The sequence below is a fragment of the Peromyscus eremicus genome, chromosome 5, assembly GCF_949786415.1.
Source record: "Peromyscus eremicus chromosome 5, PerEre_H2_v1, whole genome shotgun sequence".
NCBI classification, from domain to species: domain Eukaryota; kingdom Metazoa; phylum Chordata; class Mammalia; order Rodentia; family Cricetidae; genus Peromyscus; species Peromyscus eremicus.
The window spans coordinates 118,949,347-118,961,099 of NC_081420.1; the positions used below are offsets into that span (position 1 = coordinate 118,949,347).

Genomic DNA, 11,753 nt, shown 5'->3' on the forward strand with positions numbered 1-11,753 from the left:
GAGGGGGTGAGAGCAGGGGTGAGACCTCCAGGGAGGGTGGAGCAGGGGTGAGATCTCCAGGGAGGGTGGAGCAGGGGTGGGATCTCCAGGGAGGGTGGAGCAGGGGTGAGATCTCCAGGGAGGGTGGAGCAGGGGTGAGACCTCCAGGGAGGGTGGAGCAGGGGTGAGATCTAGAGGGGGTGAGAGCAGGGGTGAGACCTCCAGGGAGGGTGGAGCAGGGGTGAGACCTCCAGGGAGGGTGGAGCAGAGGTGAGATCTAGAGGGGGTGAGAGCAGAGGTGAGATCTAGAGGGGGTGAGAACAGGGATGAGATCTCCAGGGAGGGTGAGAGCAGGGGTGAGATCTAGAGGGGGTGAGAGCAGAGGGCTCCTGCATGACTGTGTAATTAGATTTCACGGAGAATGACGACCTCCCGTGGTTCCTGAGTATATCGGCCACTGGAATAGGAAAGGGTTATTTGGGCCCGTGATTTCCAAGGTTTTAGCCCTGTCTCCTTAGGCCTCTGGCAGGACATCAGGTTTGAGTACATGTTGGGGGTGAGGCCTTGTCTAAGCCATAGCACAGGGCTCTGGTACCGCCTGCTTTCTGGTTCTCAGCCAGCACACGTGCGTGCTAGTGAAGTGAGTAAACGGTATTCCCATGAGCTCTTAACCCTGTGAGAGAAGAGGGTCCGACTGTGTCTGTCTGCAGGCTGCAGGAGTAAGAACTATAGTGACTTCTTAGTCGACATGACAGATCCATTGCCAGGTGCCAGAAATCAAGTATACTGGCATGGTGGCTTCTGGAGGACACTGTAGCCTTTCTGTGGTTTCTAGCTGCTGCCCAGATATCCCTTGTCACCTGGCAGAGGTACCTAGGACAGAGATAATAAGCTTTCAGTTGCGAAAGAACAGTGTCACAGCATGGGACCTGCTGACTGGGGAATATGCTGTCTCTCCGTGACTCCCACCTTCCACTTCCCACCCAGACCCTGGAGAACGTGAGAGTCCACCACAGTCACACTCAGCCGGGGCTTGGAAGGAATGAAACAAAGCAACATTGAAATAAACGGTCGAGCCAGCATGATGGCGCGCGCCTTTGATCCCAGCACTTGGGAGGTAGAGGCAGGTGGATCTCTGAATTCCAGGACAGCCTGGTCTCATAGCTACTTCCAGGACAACCAGTGACATTATACAGAGAAACTCTGTCTCAGAAGACCTTAAATAATAATAATAATAATAATAATAATAATAATAATAATAAAAAGCAGATTGAGAGGACCTCTAAAAATAGAAAAGGAAAGTAGGTATTTGAAATATGGAAAAGTAAGATAGACTTTAAGACCCAAATGATCAGGGTGACTTTAATTGCTGGAATGCCCCTCCCATCACTGAGAGCCAGCTGTGACACCAGAGGACACACCGAAGGACTTGGACCTCCTCACTGGACACCAAGATTCTTACCTCTAATATATGATTTCCAGCCCTGTTTTTAATGTTGGTCACTGGGGAAGTTACTATCAAGAAAGTGCTGTAGCCACATAAAGTCGTGGGAAGAAAGTCCTATTTAATGTGACAAATGTCTGCACAGCTGCAGGTCGTCCTGGATTCCTTCTCATTCAGGCAAGGCAGGTAGCTGTCATACAAGGCACAGTATGACAGGCCACCAGGGTCTGTCGGGAAACTAGAATCTGCCCTTTCGGTGAGTGGAAAGGGAAAAGGGCCGTGAGGAAACACAGGAGCTGTGATGTCAGGAAGTGGCCGAAGCTGGGACCAAGGGGATTGGGCTCTCAGAACCTGGTGCTCGGAGAAGGAGGCAGGTGGCAAGCTCAGGCTTCAAGCCAGTGAGATCCAAGGGCGGGCACAGTGAGCTGCCAGTAGGGGCCAACTGCTGACTGCTGGTGCCCCTGAAGATGTCAGTGCTGCCTGAGCAGAGCAGAGACCCTCCCTGCCCCTCCATCTTCACATCCAAACTAGCAAGACCACTGAGGGTACAGCCAGCCAAAAGGACTGAAGTGTGCCGAGTCCCTGTGAACAGAAGGTATGTTTGAAGATGAGAGGAATGATCTGACGGAACCCGCAGCACAAGAGAGCTTCAGGCCTCCAGTTCAAAGACTGGCAAGACCACCAGCATACTAGAAGCTTCTAGAAGGTCAAGCCTTGGCCTTGTTGGGGTGGCCCCTAACAGTAGCTTTGCTTTTCATCCGTGTGAAATCCCAGCACCATGGTGGTGTGGGGACCAAGGGAGTTCAGGGTCTGCCCTGAAGGAGCTGCAGTCCGGAGGACTGTGCTACAGAAGCTGGGCTGCACAGAGAGCAGGTGCACACCAGGCCCTCTTCTGTGCCCCTTGGGTTGCAGTGTCCTAGGCATCCTGGTGATGATCTAGGTGAGATGCCACCTAGGGAGGGACCTTGGAGGGACCTGATGCATGCCTCCGTCTCGTCTCTGCCTGCCTCATCACAGTCGGGGACCCTCTGGCATCATGTTATTTGCTTGGATGTTTTGCAGTTGGTTCATTGGTTGGTAACTGCATCAGTATCCGGTGCCTCGTTCATGGCCACAGCAAGGTACCTGGGATGAGTTAGCTGAGCAATGGTAGTCCTTAAATTTTAGTCAGAAAGCCTGCTCTGGTCTCACTGTTAAGGACAAAAGATCTCGGTGCTTCTCTCATTTGTTCCCTTCAGGCTCCTTCATGCCCTGCCTCAGTGACCCTCCTTTCTGGATCTCATCCTCTGGTGCCTCCTTAGAAGTCCCTCAGGGGCAGCAGAGCTCATCAGACTTCCGTATTCTCCAGGCGGGGTATCATCCGTGTGGACCAGGGAAGGGGGACCTTGTCTACAGAGGAGGGTGGCGCTTGCCTCTCAGTGCATCCTATACACTTTCTAAGGCTGTGCATAATACTTTACAACACGTGGATGTTTAGGCTTTTACTGTTCTTTTAAAGAGCTCGTCTATTTTATTTTCTTTTGTTCTTTGTCTTAGTGTTGTTGTTATTGTTCTGAGTTTTCTAGTGAGCATGGAAATAGAAGACAGAACGTCTCCAAGTGTGTACTGTGGCAGCCCTGAGAGAAGCCGACCGTTGGGGAGGGTTGAGTGTTTTCGGTTTACAGCAGTGTTGCATGCGGCTGTGGGAAGAGAGCAGTCTTGAGATACATTTTTGCATAAAGGTTGGAAATTTATTAGAAGGTTAAAAAATGACTGCAAAAGCGAAGCCTTCCCTGTTGTGTTATAATAAAAAGTTATTTATGCACCATTATCGGGCATGTTTAGGAGCTTGGACCCTTGTCAGAGACCATTTCAGAAAAACAAGAAGAAAGCGGAACTCTGAAAGCGCTTGGTTGCAGGAGCTGACGTGTGTACGTCAGTTCCGAGAGCCCGGCCACAGGAAAGCAAGGGTCCTAACACACAAGCTGCTAGTGTCTGGATTTTGCTAGCTAAAGAAGCCAAAGGTGGTAGTTGCCCAGACACAGGCACACCTCACTCTTTTAGAATAGACTAGTAGATTCACATTGCAGCATTCATCTGTTTGGTCCCATCGAGGCCTTGGCTGAGTGCTAGTTTTGCACTTTACCTGTTACATATAAAATTGTTTCGTGACTGGAAAGCACATTGGGATCCTTGGCCATGAGCGTAACATTCAGGGTTTGTGGGTGGAGCACATGCTTAGAAGTTGTGAGGTCCTGGGCTGAATCTCAGGACTTCCGCCCAGCTGGAGCATCATCTCATGACCGCTGTCTGTACCACACATTATCTTCCTGTATCGTTGGGGAACCCTAACAGCCAGTGTCCCCACACCACTGAGCAAGAGGAGATCCGAGATTAACCTCTCCTTAGTCCTTTCCAGCCTTCTTAGAGCAGCTCCGTTTAGTCTTCCTCCTCCTGATGAAGGAGTGAGAGGTACTGGCCCCAAAACAGTCTTCATCTGTCCCAGTTAGAGCTTAGAACTTTGTGTCATGAAAGGAAGCTAGACCTGTCAACTTTGAGAACTTCCCATTACAGGTCTGTGAATACACGTAGGGAAATAGAGTCATAACCAATTCGAGTTGTGATTTTCATGGAGCATGCTTTTTATTTGACGCCAGCTTGAATTTGCCTCTCTGTTTTCTGTCTTCTTGGTTGAACAGGAATTCCAATGCTGAAGATAGTGTTCGCAGGCCACGAGCATCTCTCATTGATATCTGTGCCCTTGCTCATCTACCACCCCGCTCAGATCCTTCTGGGAAGTGTGCTCGTGCCAACAATCAAGTCCTGGATGGTGTCAAGGCAGAAGGTGAGACTCCAGAAAGATCTGATTGGATCCAGATTAGACTGAAATGTTCTTTCTGGATTCAAATGACTCATATACTTACTTTTTTCTGGTATATCACTGTTCAAATGTATGTATTTTATTAATGAAGTATAATAACGGGTTTGAGGAGATGACTGAGTGGGTAGATTACGTCCTGCTCAAGCATTAGGACCTGAGTCAGAACCCTAGGATCTACAGAAAAAACAGGCATGGCAGTGCACCCCTCTACCTCCAGCCCTGGGAGACAGAGAGAGAGATCCTGGGGCTCACTGGCAAGTCAGTCTAGCATGCACACAAATGACAGACCTAGTCTCAAAAAATAAGATAGCAAGCAATTGGAGAAGACACCTGCACACAAGGACACATGTGTGTGCATACATACAAACTCACACACACACACAGACACACACACAAATGTATAATTACAGTATACACTGATTCGTTCGATTTGATCGGGAAGAGTGAATATTGAATGTCTTATAAAAGAGAGTAATATTTGCAAGGCAGTTTTCAAATACTCTAACATACTCCTATTCAGGAGAATATTGATGGGTGTTTAAAATTGGAACTACCCCTTCTTGTGCACTTCACTGTGGACCTGGGTGGCTTTCCTCTGTGCTTTTCTGAATATGGCCGAAACTAGACTTAGCCACAATGCATTTTCACTTTTAACTTCCCAGTGTGGTAAAACTGTGTTTGGGAATTAAAATATAAAAGTTAACTATCAAAAGAGCCCACACAATATTAATTTCACCATACTTAGTACATAATATTATTACATATTAGTTAGGTTCTTCTCCACAGCCCCAGACAGGGTTTCTCTGTGTAGCTTTGCGCCTTTCCTGGAACTCACTTGGTAGCCCAGGCTAGCCTCAAACTCACAGAGATCCGCCTGCCTCTGCCTCGCGAGTGCTGGAATTAAAGGCGTGCACCACTACTGCCTGGCAATTAGCTAGGTTCTTTAGACTTAATTTCCAAAAGTATTAACCAAAATAATTGAGTCAGTGATTCAAAAGAAATTTAGATGACGCAGAATCTGGTGTCACAATGGAATGCTCTCCTCTGGTGGTTTGGTCCTGCCAGAAGTAATTTAGCGGTGACTGCTAACAGGAGGTATGTGAGAAGAGGCGTCCAGTGGCGAAGCAGCCTGTGCTATGTCCCTCACATCCTGAATGACAGCATGGCCACGGGATGTGTGTGAGGCAGGCCCCGCTCCCTGCCTGGGTCAGACATGGATGCGGAGGCATTCTGCCTGAGTTCACAGCTGAGCCACAGCCATGCTCATGGCCCCACTTGCTATTGCCATTTTTACAGGCTAGGAAACGGGATGAGAGAGTTCAGCAGTTTAACGTCCTGCGGAAAACACGGTGAGGGATTTGGGACTAGAAAACTCTATGTGGCCATAAATATCTGTAACACAATGACAGAGATAGAATATCCCTCTTAGAAGACTCACAGGAAGCCCCTGAGGTCCTGCATGAGAAGGCTAGCCCATCCAGTGTCATCACTAATTCGGTGACCTAACAACAGCGGTGTCAGGCCACCTCCAAAACAAGGAGCTGAAGATCCCCCTTCTCTCTAAGCCGTGGGTTTTGTCGTAGCGATAGAAAGTGGATGGGCATACTCACGCAGACGGATGGTGTAACCTTGCTCAGGACTAGCAGAAAGGTGGTGGGCAGTGTCATTTTCCTTTACTTCCCACATTCTCTGGAGATTTTTCTCTTCCATCTATCAGTGTACATGTATGTTGCCCCCTCCGAATGTATTCATACAACTATTGACAAAAAAAATGAAGAAAATTAGCTGGGCCGAACTGAACAGGGCTGTGACCCTACCTACTCCTCAGGGACCGAGGCAGAGAACAGCAAATCCAAGGCCATTCTGGCTGCAAAATAAACTCAAGACAGTGGGCAGCCCAGTGATACTGTCTCACAATAAATTTCTTTTTTTTTTTGGTTTTTCGAGACAGGGTTTCTCTGTGTAGCTTTGCGCCTTTCCTGGAACTCACTTGGTAGCCCAGGCTGGCCTCGAACTCACAGAGATCCACCTGGCTCTGCCTCACGAGTGCTGGGATTAAAGGCGTGTGCCACCACCTCCCGGCTACAATAAATTTCTTTAAAGGGCTAGAGTGTAGCTTAGTGAGTGACCATTTACCTAACATACATGAGACCCTAGATTCAATACCCAATACTACAAAAAAAAAAAAGAAGAAGAAATTGCTTGAAAATCCAAATACTCTTTGCAACAGTATTCAGTCACAGTAAACACAAAATTAACTGGAGTGGGTTTTCTTCTAAATGTCTCAAATTTTTGAGACTTAATCAGACCATGCTGTTCAGTTTCCAGTTAGCACTGCCTAATTTAGAATAATCCCAAAGCCTGGAACATTTACCTAGTAACATAAACACTCAGAACCTTTCTTCAGGGTGCCATGACTACCTTTGTTTGCAGATAATACTAATGAGACCCATGTAGTGCAGAACAGAAGCATACAAACACCTGGCCAGGCTCTGGAGCTGACACAGTCTGCTGGCCAGTGAGCTGGCAGCTAAGTCTGTTTCTAGGGTAGGGCTGGTTATATAGACCATCTGAGTGAGTGCGCCAATCCGCTTTCTGTTGCTGTAACAAAACCTAAGACTTAGAAAGAAGGAAGTTGGTTTTGGCCCCTTGTTTTGGAAGTTTCAGTCCATGATCGGTTGTTCTATTACTCTGGGGCCTGTGAGAGTCATGGTGGGAGTGTATAGAATATAACCCTTGCCTTCACTGCAGGGAAGAGGGGTAGAGGGACCAAGGTCCTATCCAAGGCCCCCAATCACCTAGATGTCTCCCACTAGGCCCCACATCTTAAAGGTCCTACCATCTTCCAGTAGTGGTATAGCCTGAGGACCAAGCCTTGGGACCTACAGGGAACATTCCAGATGAAACGAGTATCAGCAGACTCCTCCTCCCAGTGGCATGTTATCTGGTATGAGTTGATATTTTGCCTTGTTTGTGGACATTCCAACTCTGAACCGTTTCCATGTCTTGCAGGGAGTGAAGCTGACGAGGCCGACAGTATGACTCCGGAGGCGCCTTCCTGAAGCGTGTATATATGTACAGGGCTGTCCGTGCAGGCCATTCTGAACACTTGTCCTTGTGAATGTTGCTTTGATGCCTATTTTATTTTTTTACAGAAAAATATGATACACCTGTTTAAGTGCCTTAAATGTTCTTGACATGCTCTGCTGGCGACTGCCATGGGTGGACAGTATTCTGGACTTAATTTTTTTTCCTTAATGCAGAAAAAAAGTTTTTGTAAGGGACAAAAAGCTAACAGGTTTTCTTTGTACTGCCTTTTGTGCACAACAACTCTGTAATAGTTACTGTAACGTTTGAAATGAGGTCACACCATCCAGAAACCATCCGCCTGGTGACAGGGAAAGATTCCGCAGTCTCGTTCGCACGCTTTGATTCGCCATGTGGTTCTTTGTTTCTGTGACTATGACATGCCTCTTCCTCATCAACTCAGCAGGGGTCAGAGATCGGCGAGATGCTGAGAAGCACGAGGTACCTCATTCCTTGACGTCGTCTTCTCTAGACATCTCTTCAATTAGTCCCCGCACACTCCGGAAACTCTTGAGTCCCATCACACCTGTGTGGGGGAATAGCTTAAATTTATTATGAGCTGCTTCAAAGGAAGGCCTGATGTGAGTACTGAGGTAAACACAGAGTGTGGTTTGGGAGGTTTTCAGTCCTATCTCTGTGTGCTTTTCCTCCTCCTTCCTTAATTCCTTTGTTTCTCATTTCACTCGCATACTCACAAACAACCCAGGGCAACACACAAACATCAAAGTCAGCTGGAGAGTAGCAACAGTTGACAGTGGGTTGTGTTCCCATTGCACAGCTAGGACCAAGTGCTGTTCCTGTTACACAGTTCCAAATCGCTCCTGTTGGCAAGACGCAGCCTGTTACACCCTTTAAGTAAGCACACTTAAGACATTCGAGACAGTTTATGAATGAGAGCATCCATCACTCACTTGACAAATGTTTGCAGCATCTCTTAAGAAATCAAATCATTATTGCCCTTAGGAGTCAAAGAAAACATAAGGTCATGGACGTGAGCGAATGTTACATGCCCACACTGCCTAGTCAGGTGGAAAGAGGGGCCAGCACAGAAGGCCCAAGACCATCCATCAGCCAAGCTTTCGAACAACTAGTCCTGGAACTGGGCATCAGCTTTCAAAGGGATATCTGGTGTGGCCTTCATGGCCAGAAGAGCTTCAGCTGGACGCCAGCAGAAAATAAGCAGTGTACTAGATGGCGGAAGCGCCATTCTTGTGTTTCCTTAATACTTACTACTTTATTGATTTAACAGACAAATTGGTGGCATGGGTCTCACCAAGGCCCTGCTCTCTCCTCAGCAGCTGCCTTTCTTGTTGGTAGTGGTGGCTGAAGTCCTACAACGAAGCGATCATTCCTTCAGAATTCACTGGACTTGTCAGTGGTGCTAGTTTACGGCATGGTTAGCACCGGCGTGCCAGTGTTCGCCAGGTCTTTTGTGTCGATGTCTCAGGACCTATAACTCCCAGCAGAGCTCTGCTGCTGGTGCCCGGCCTTGGCAGTGACTCCCCTTGGTGAGTGTGCCACTTACTCGGAGCAGAAAGGTTTTCAAGTCTCGTCCCTCCACACCTGGGCTTAGAGGAAGTGGAAGTTGTCTCTCTGCCGGAACTGTAGTCAGAACCTCCATGTCTCGTGAACACTGGTCTCCCCTGCGACCTCTCTACCTCTCTCAACACCTGCAGTAGGTGTGGCTGTGGGAGAAATTCAGCTGAAATGCTAGGAGAGCGTTTTATCTTTTGCTTTAAAAAGGTGTTTTGTTTTCCCAAGAGTTGATGTATATCGTGAGTTTGGGTGGCTTTAGTAACATGTCTGTGGCTACTTCTCTTTTTACACAAATGGAATAGCATATTTTTCCATGGTGAGCAAAAAATAGAATCAAAATTCATTTTAGTTCCTGCTCATTCGAGTTTAATTAGCAGCTTAAAATATTTTCCTGTGTTTATGCACTGTCCATCTCTGTTTTATACATTTGTTTGTCCAAATGTATTTATAAAAGAAATACATTAGATTATATTTATGTTTACTCATGTTTCCACCTGGAATTTGTTTTTTTAATGCTGAAATTTTAAAGAATGGTAATGTGGTCTTTACATGTGTTTCAGGTTTTAAGATTTTGTGGATTTTTTTAATTCTTCCCTATTCTGTTCTTAACTGACACACCTCTGGTTGACGCTAAGTGTTTATGCTAAATACCAAATTTTTTCAAAGATGGCTAAGTAATGAAGTGGGTTATTTATAATAAATGGGAAATAAAAAATAATTCTATGATTAAACAAAGACCACTTGAGGAATCACTGAACAATTTGTGGTTCATTTTCGCCTAATTTCTGATGCTCTTGCACTGCTTTCCGAGGACTGCCTAGGTTCACTTTGGCTTAATGCAGCATGAAATGTGTGTGAACAGACATGCCACAGTCCTTCCAGCTGCCCGGTCACGCCCCTCCACCCCACCGTGCCATAAAAACCCATTTTTAATACACTGTCCGTGCGTCAGTGTTAGGGACAGAACGGGAACACTTGCAGCAGAGTGACGAGGCTGAGGTGCTGTGTCCTTTGGGTTAGTGGAAAGGTGAGTTCCGGCAAGCCTTCCCAAGCCCAGGGCTTCTTTGACGAGCACATCACCTTGGAGAATGCCAAATTTTTGTGTTCTTGGGCTTCATCTTCCCTTTGGAAGCCTAATGGAAATGTCACCTCCTCCAGGAGGCTTTCCTGGGTTCCCAGTGAGCACTGTCTTGCCCAAAGCCCATGCTGTTCTAGTCGCCAATTGACTTTTCCATCTCCTCCAGTGTGGCACACACATCTGTGGGTCTCCAGCTCCAGGCTCGGAGTGGCAGCCAAGAGTTGGGGAAACACCCTCAGTAATTCAAGCTACATAGGCCATGCTGATCTGATTTAATGAGTACTTTATACACATTTAAAAATAAAAGATTTTTTTACAGAATTCTGATATCCTAGAAAACTTAGATAAACATTAACATCATCATTATCCTCAATTTGTATGTAAACAGTAAAAGGTCTCCTAAGACTTTATATTTGTTCACAACTCTTGTAATACAGAGCTGTTTTCTCAAATAAGTAAAAATCCTTATATGCCCCAGAGGACTTACCTACTGACCTGATTTTGAAGAGCAGTGTTTACTCACTGCAGGTTACCACCATGAAGACTAGTTGGTACCAGCATAGATGTCAGAAGCCATGGGCACTGATATCACCAGACGACGGAGCCTGACAGACGTGACCAGCTGCTAAAGCAGGGCCCTGCTCTATACTCTCCTCACACACGAAAGGAACCTGGCTCCTCTGTTTTCTAAGGGATTCTGAACATGCTGGATATTTGGGGACATGCAAACTTAAATGGTAGCCACCAGTGGCCCGTCCCCCACCACTGTGTCTCTCAGGATTCCCAGTGACCACCCTCCCCGTCTCCACACACTTGTCCCCAGTCCACCCACACTTAGTTCTCTTAAGTGCCTTCTCTTGCTTGGATGTTCCTCTTTGTAAGCAGGGAGAGGCTCTAAAACCCCACCTGCCCTTGGCTGCCATGTGACCTCACAGAAGCCTCAGACTTTCCATTTTCTCCTGTTCACACTGGTTTCCACTCCTGATCTGGCAGTGGAGTGAGTCAGTGTGAGGATCCTTATGTGCAGGAAAAAAAATGTACCCCTAGAAGGCAAAAGAGGAAGGTATTTGTGTTTCCTCCAAATGTGTCAGGAAAAAAAAAAAGAGAAGACTGTAAATGAGTGGTCCATAGTAGACAAAATAAAAAAAATAGGTAATAGACTTAGTTAAAAGTATTGAGCCAGAGCTGGAGAGATGGCTCGGAAGTTGGGAGCACTGGCTGTTCTTCCAGAGGTCCTGAGTTCAGTTCCCAGCACCCACATGATGGCTCACAACCATCTATAATGAGATCTGATGCCCTCTTCTGGTGTGCAGGCATGCATGCAGATAGAACATTGTATAGATAACAAAAATAAAATTTTTTAAAAGAATATTGAGGCAGCTCAGTGGCTCAGCAGGTCAAGGCCCGTCTGATGCCCGGAGTGTGCCCCCTGGGACCCACATGGTGGAAGGAGAGAACTGGCTCCTGCAGGCTGTCCCTGACCTCCACACGTGCCCCAGCATTCACTCACACACAACATGGACTCACTAAATAGATGTGTGGTGATAATTTGTGCTCTAACAAATAAAGCTTGTCTGAAGATCAGAAGGCAGAGCCAATCACTAGTTACCACAGAGGCCAGGCAGTAGTGGCACACTCCTTTAATCCCAGCACTTGGGAGGAGGAAGCAAGAAGATCAGGAGTTCAAGGCCATCCTGGGCTACACGAGATTGGTCCATTCTGAAAGATGGTGGAGCCTCACACCTTTAATTCCAGCACTAGGAAGGAAG

General features: G+C 47.0%; 1 protein-coding gene and 1 long non-coding RNA gene across 3 annotated transcripts in view; one reads left to right on the top strand and one right to left on the bottom strand.

Moving 5' to 3' along the window:
* The window catches only part of Slc10a7 (solute carrier family 10 member 7), a 239,102-nt gene extending 231,631 nt beyond the window's left edge, over nucleotides 1-7,471 (top strand). Inside the window, exons 11-12 of one of the 2 annotated variants that reach the window (XM_059264285.1) lie at nucleotides 4,102-4,247; nucleotides 7,296-7,471. In XM_059264285.1, coding sequence (XP_059120268.1) covers nucleotides 4,102-4,247; nucleotides 7,296-7,325 — 176 coding nt within the window. In that variant the 3' untranslated portion in view covers nucleotides 7,326-7,471. Of the gene's footprint in view, nucleotides 1-4,101; nucleotides 4,248-7,295 lie in introns of those variants that run through there. The other variant, XM_059264286.1, reaches the window with a different exon arrangement.
* On the bottom strand, nucleotides 2,414-6,664 carry LOC131911882 (uncharacterized). The gene is made up of 3 exons (XR_009379452.1): nucleotides 6,420-6,664; nucleotides 5,894-6,039; nucleotides 2,414-4,225 (listed from the first exon to the last, which is right to left on the bottom strand). It is a non-coding gene; the product is annotated as an uncharacterized LOC131911882 (long non-coding RNA).
* Nucleotides 7,472-11,753: the final 4,282 nt, after the last annotated feature.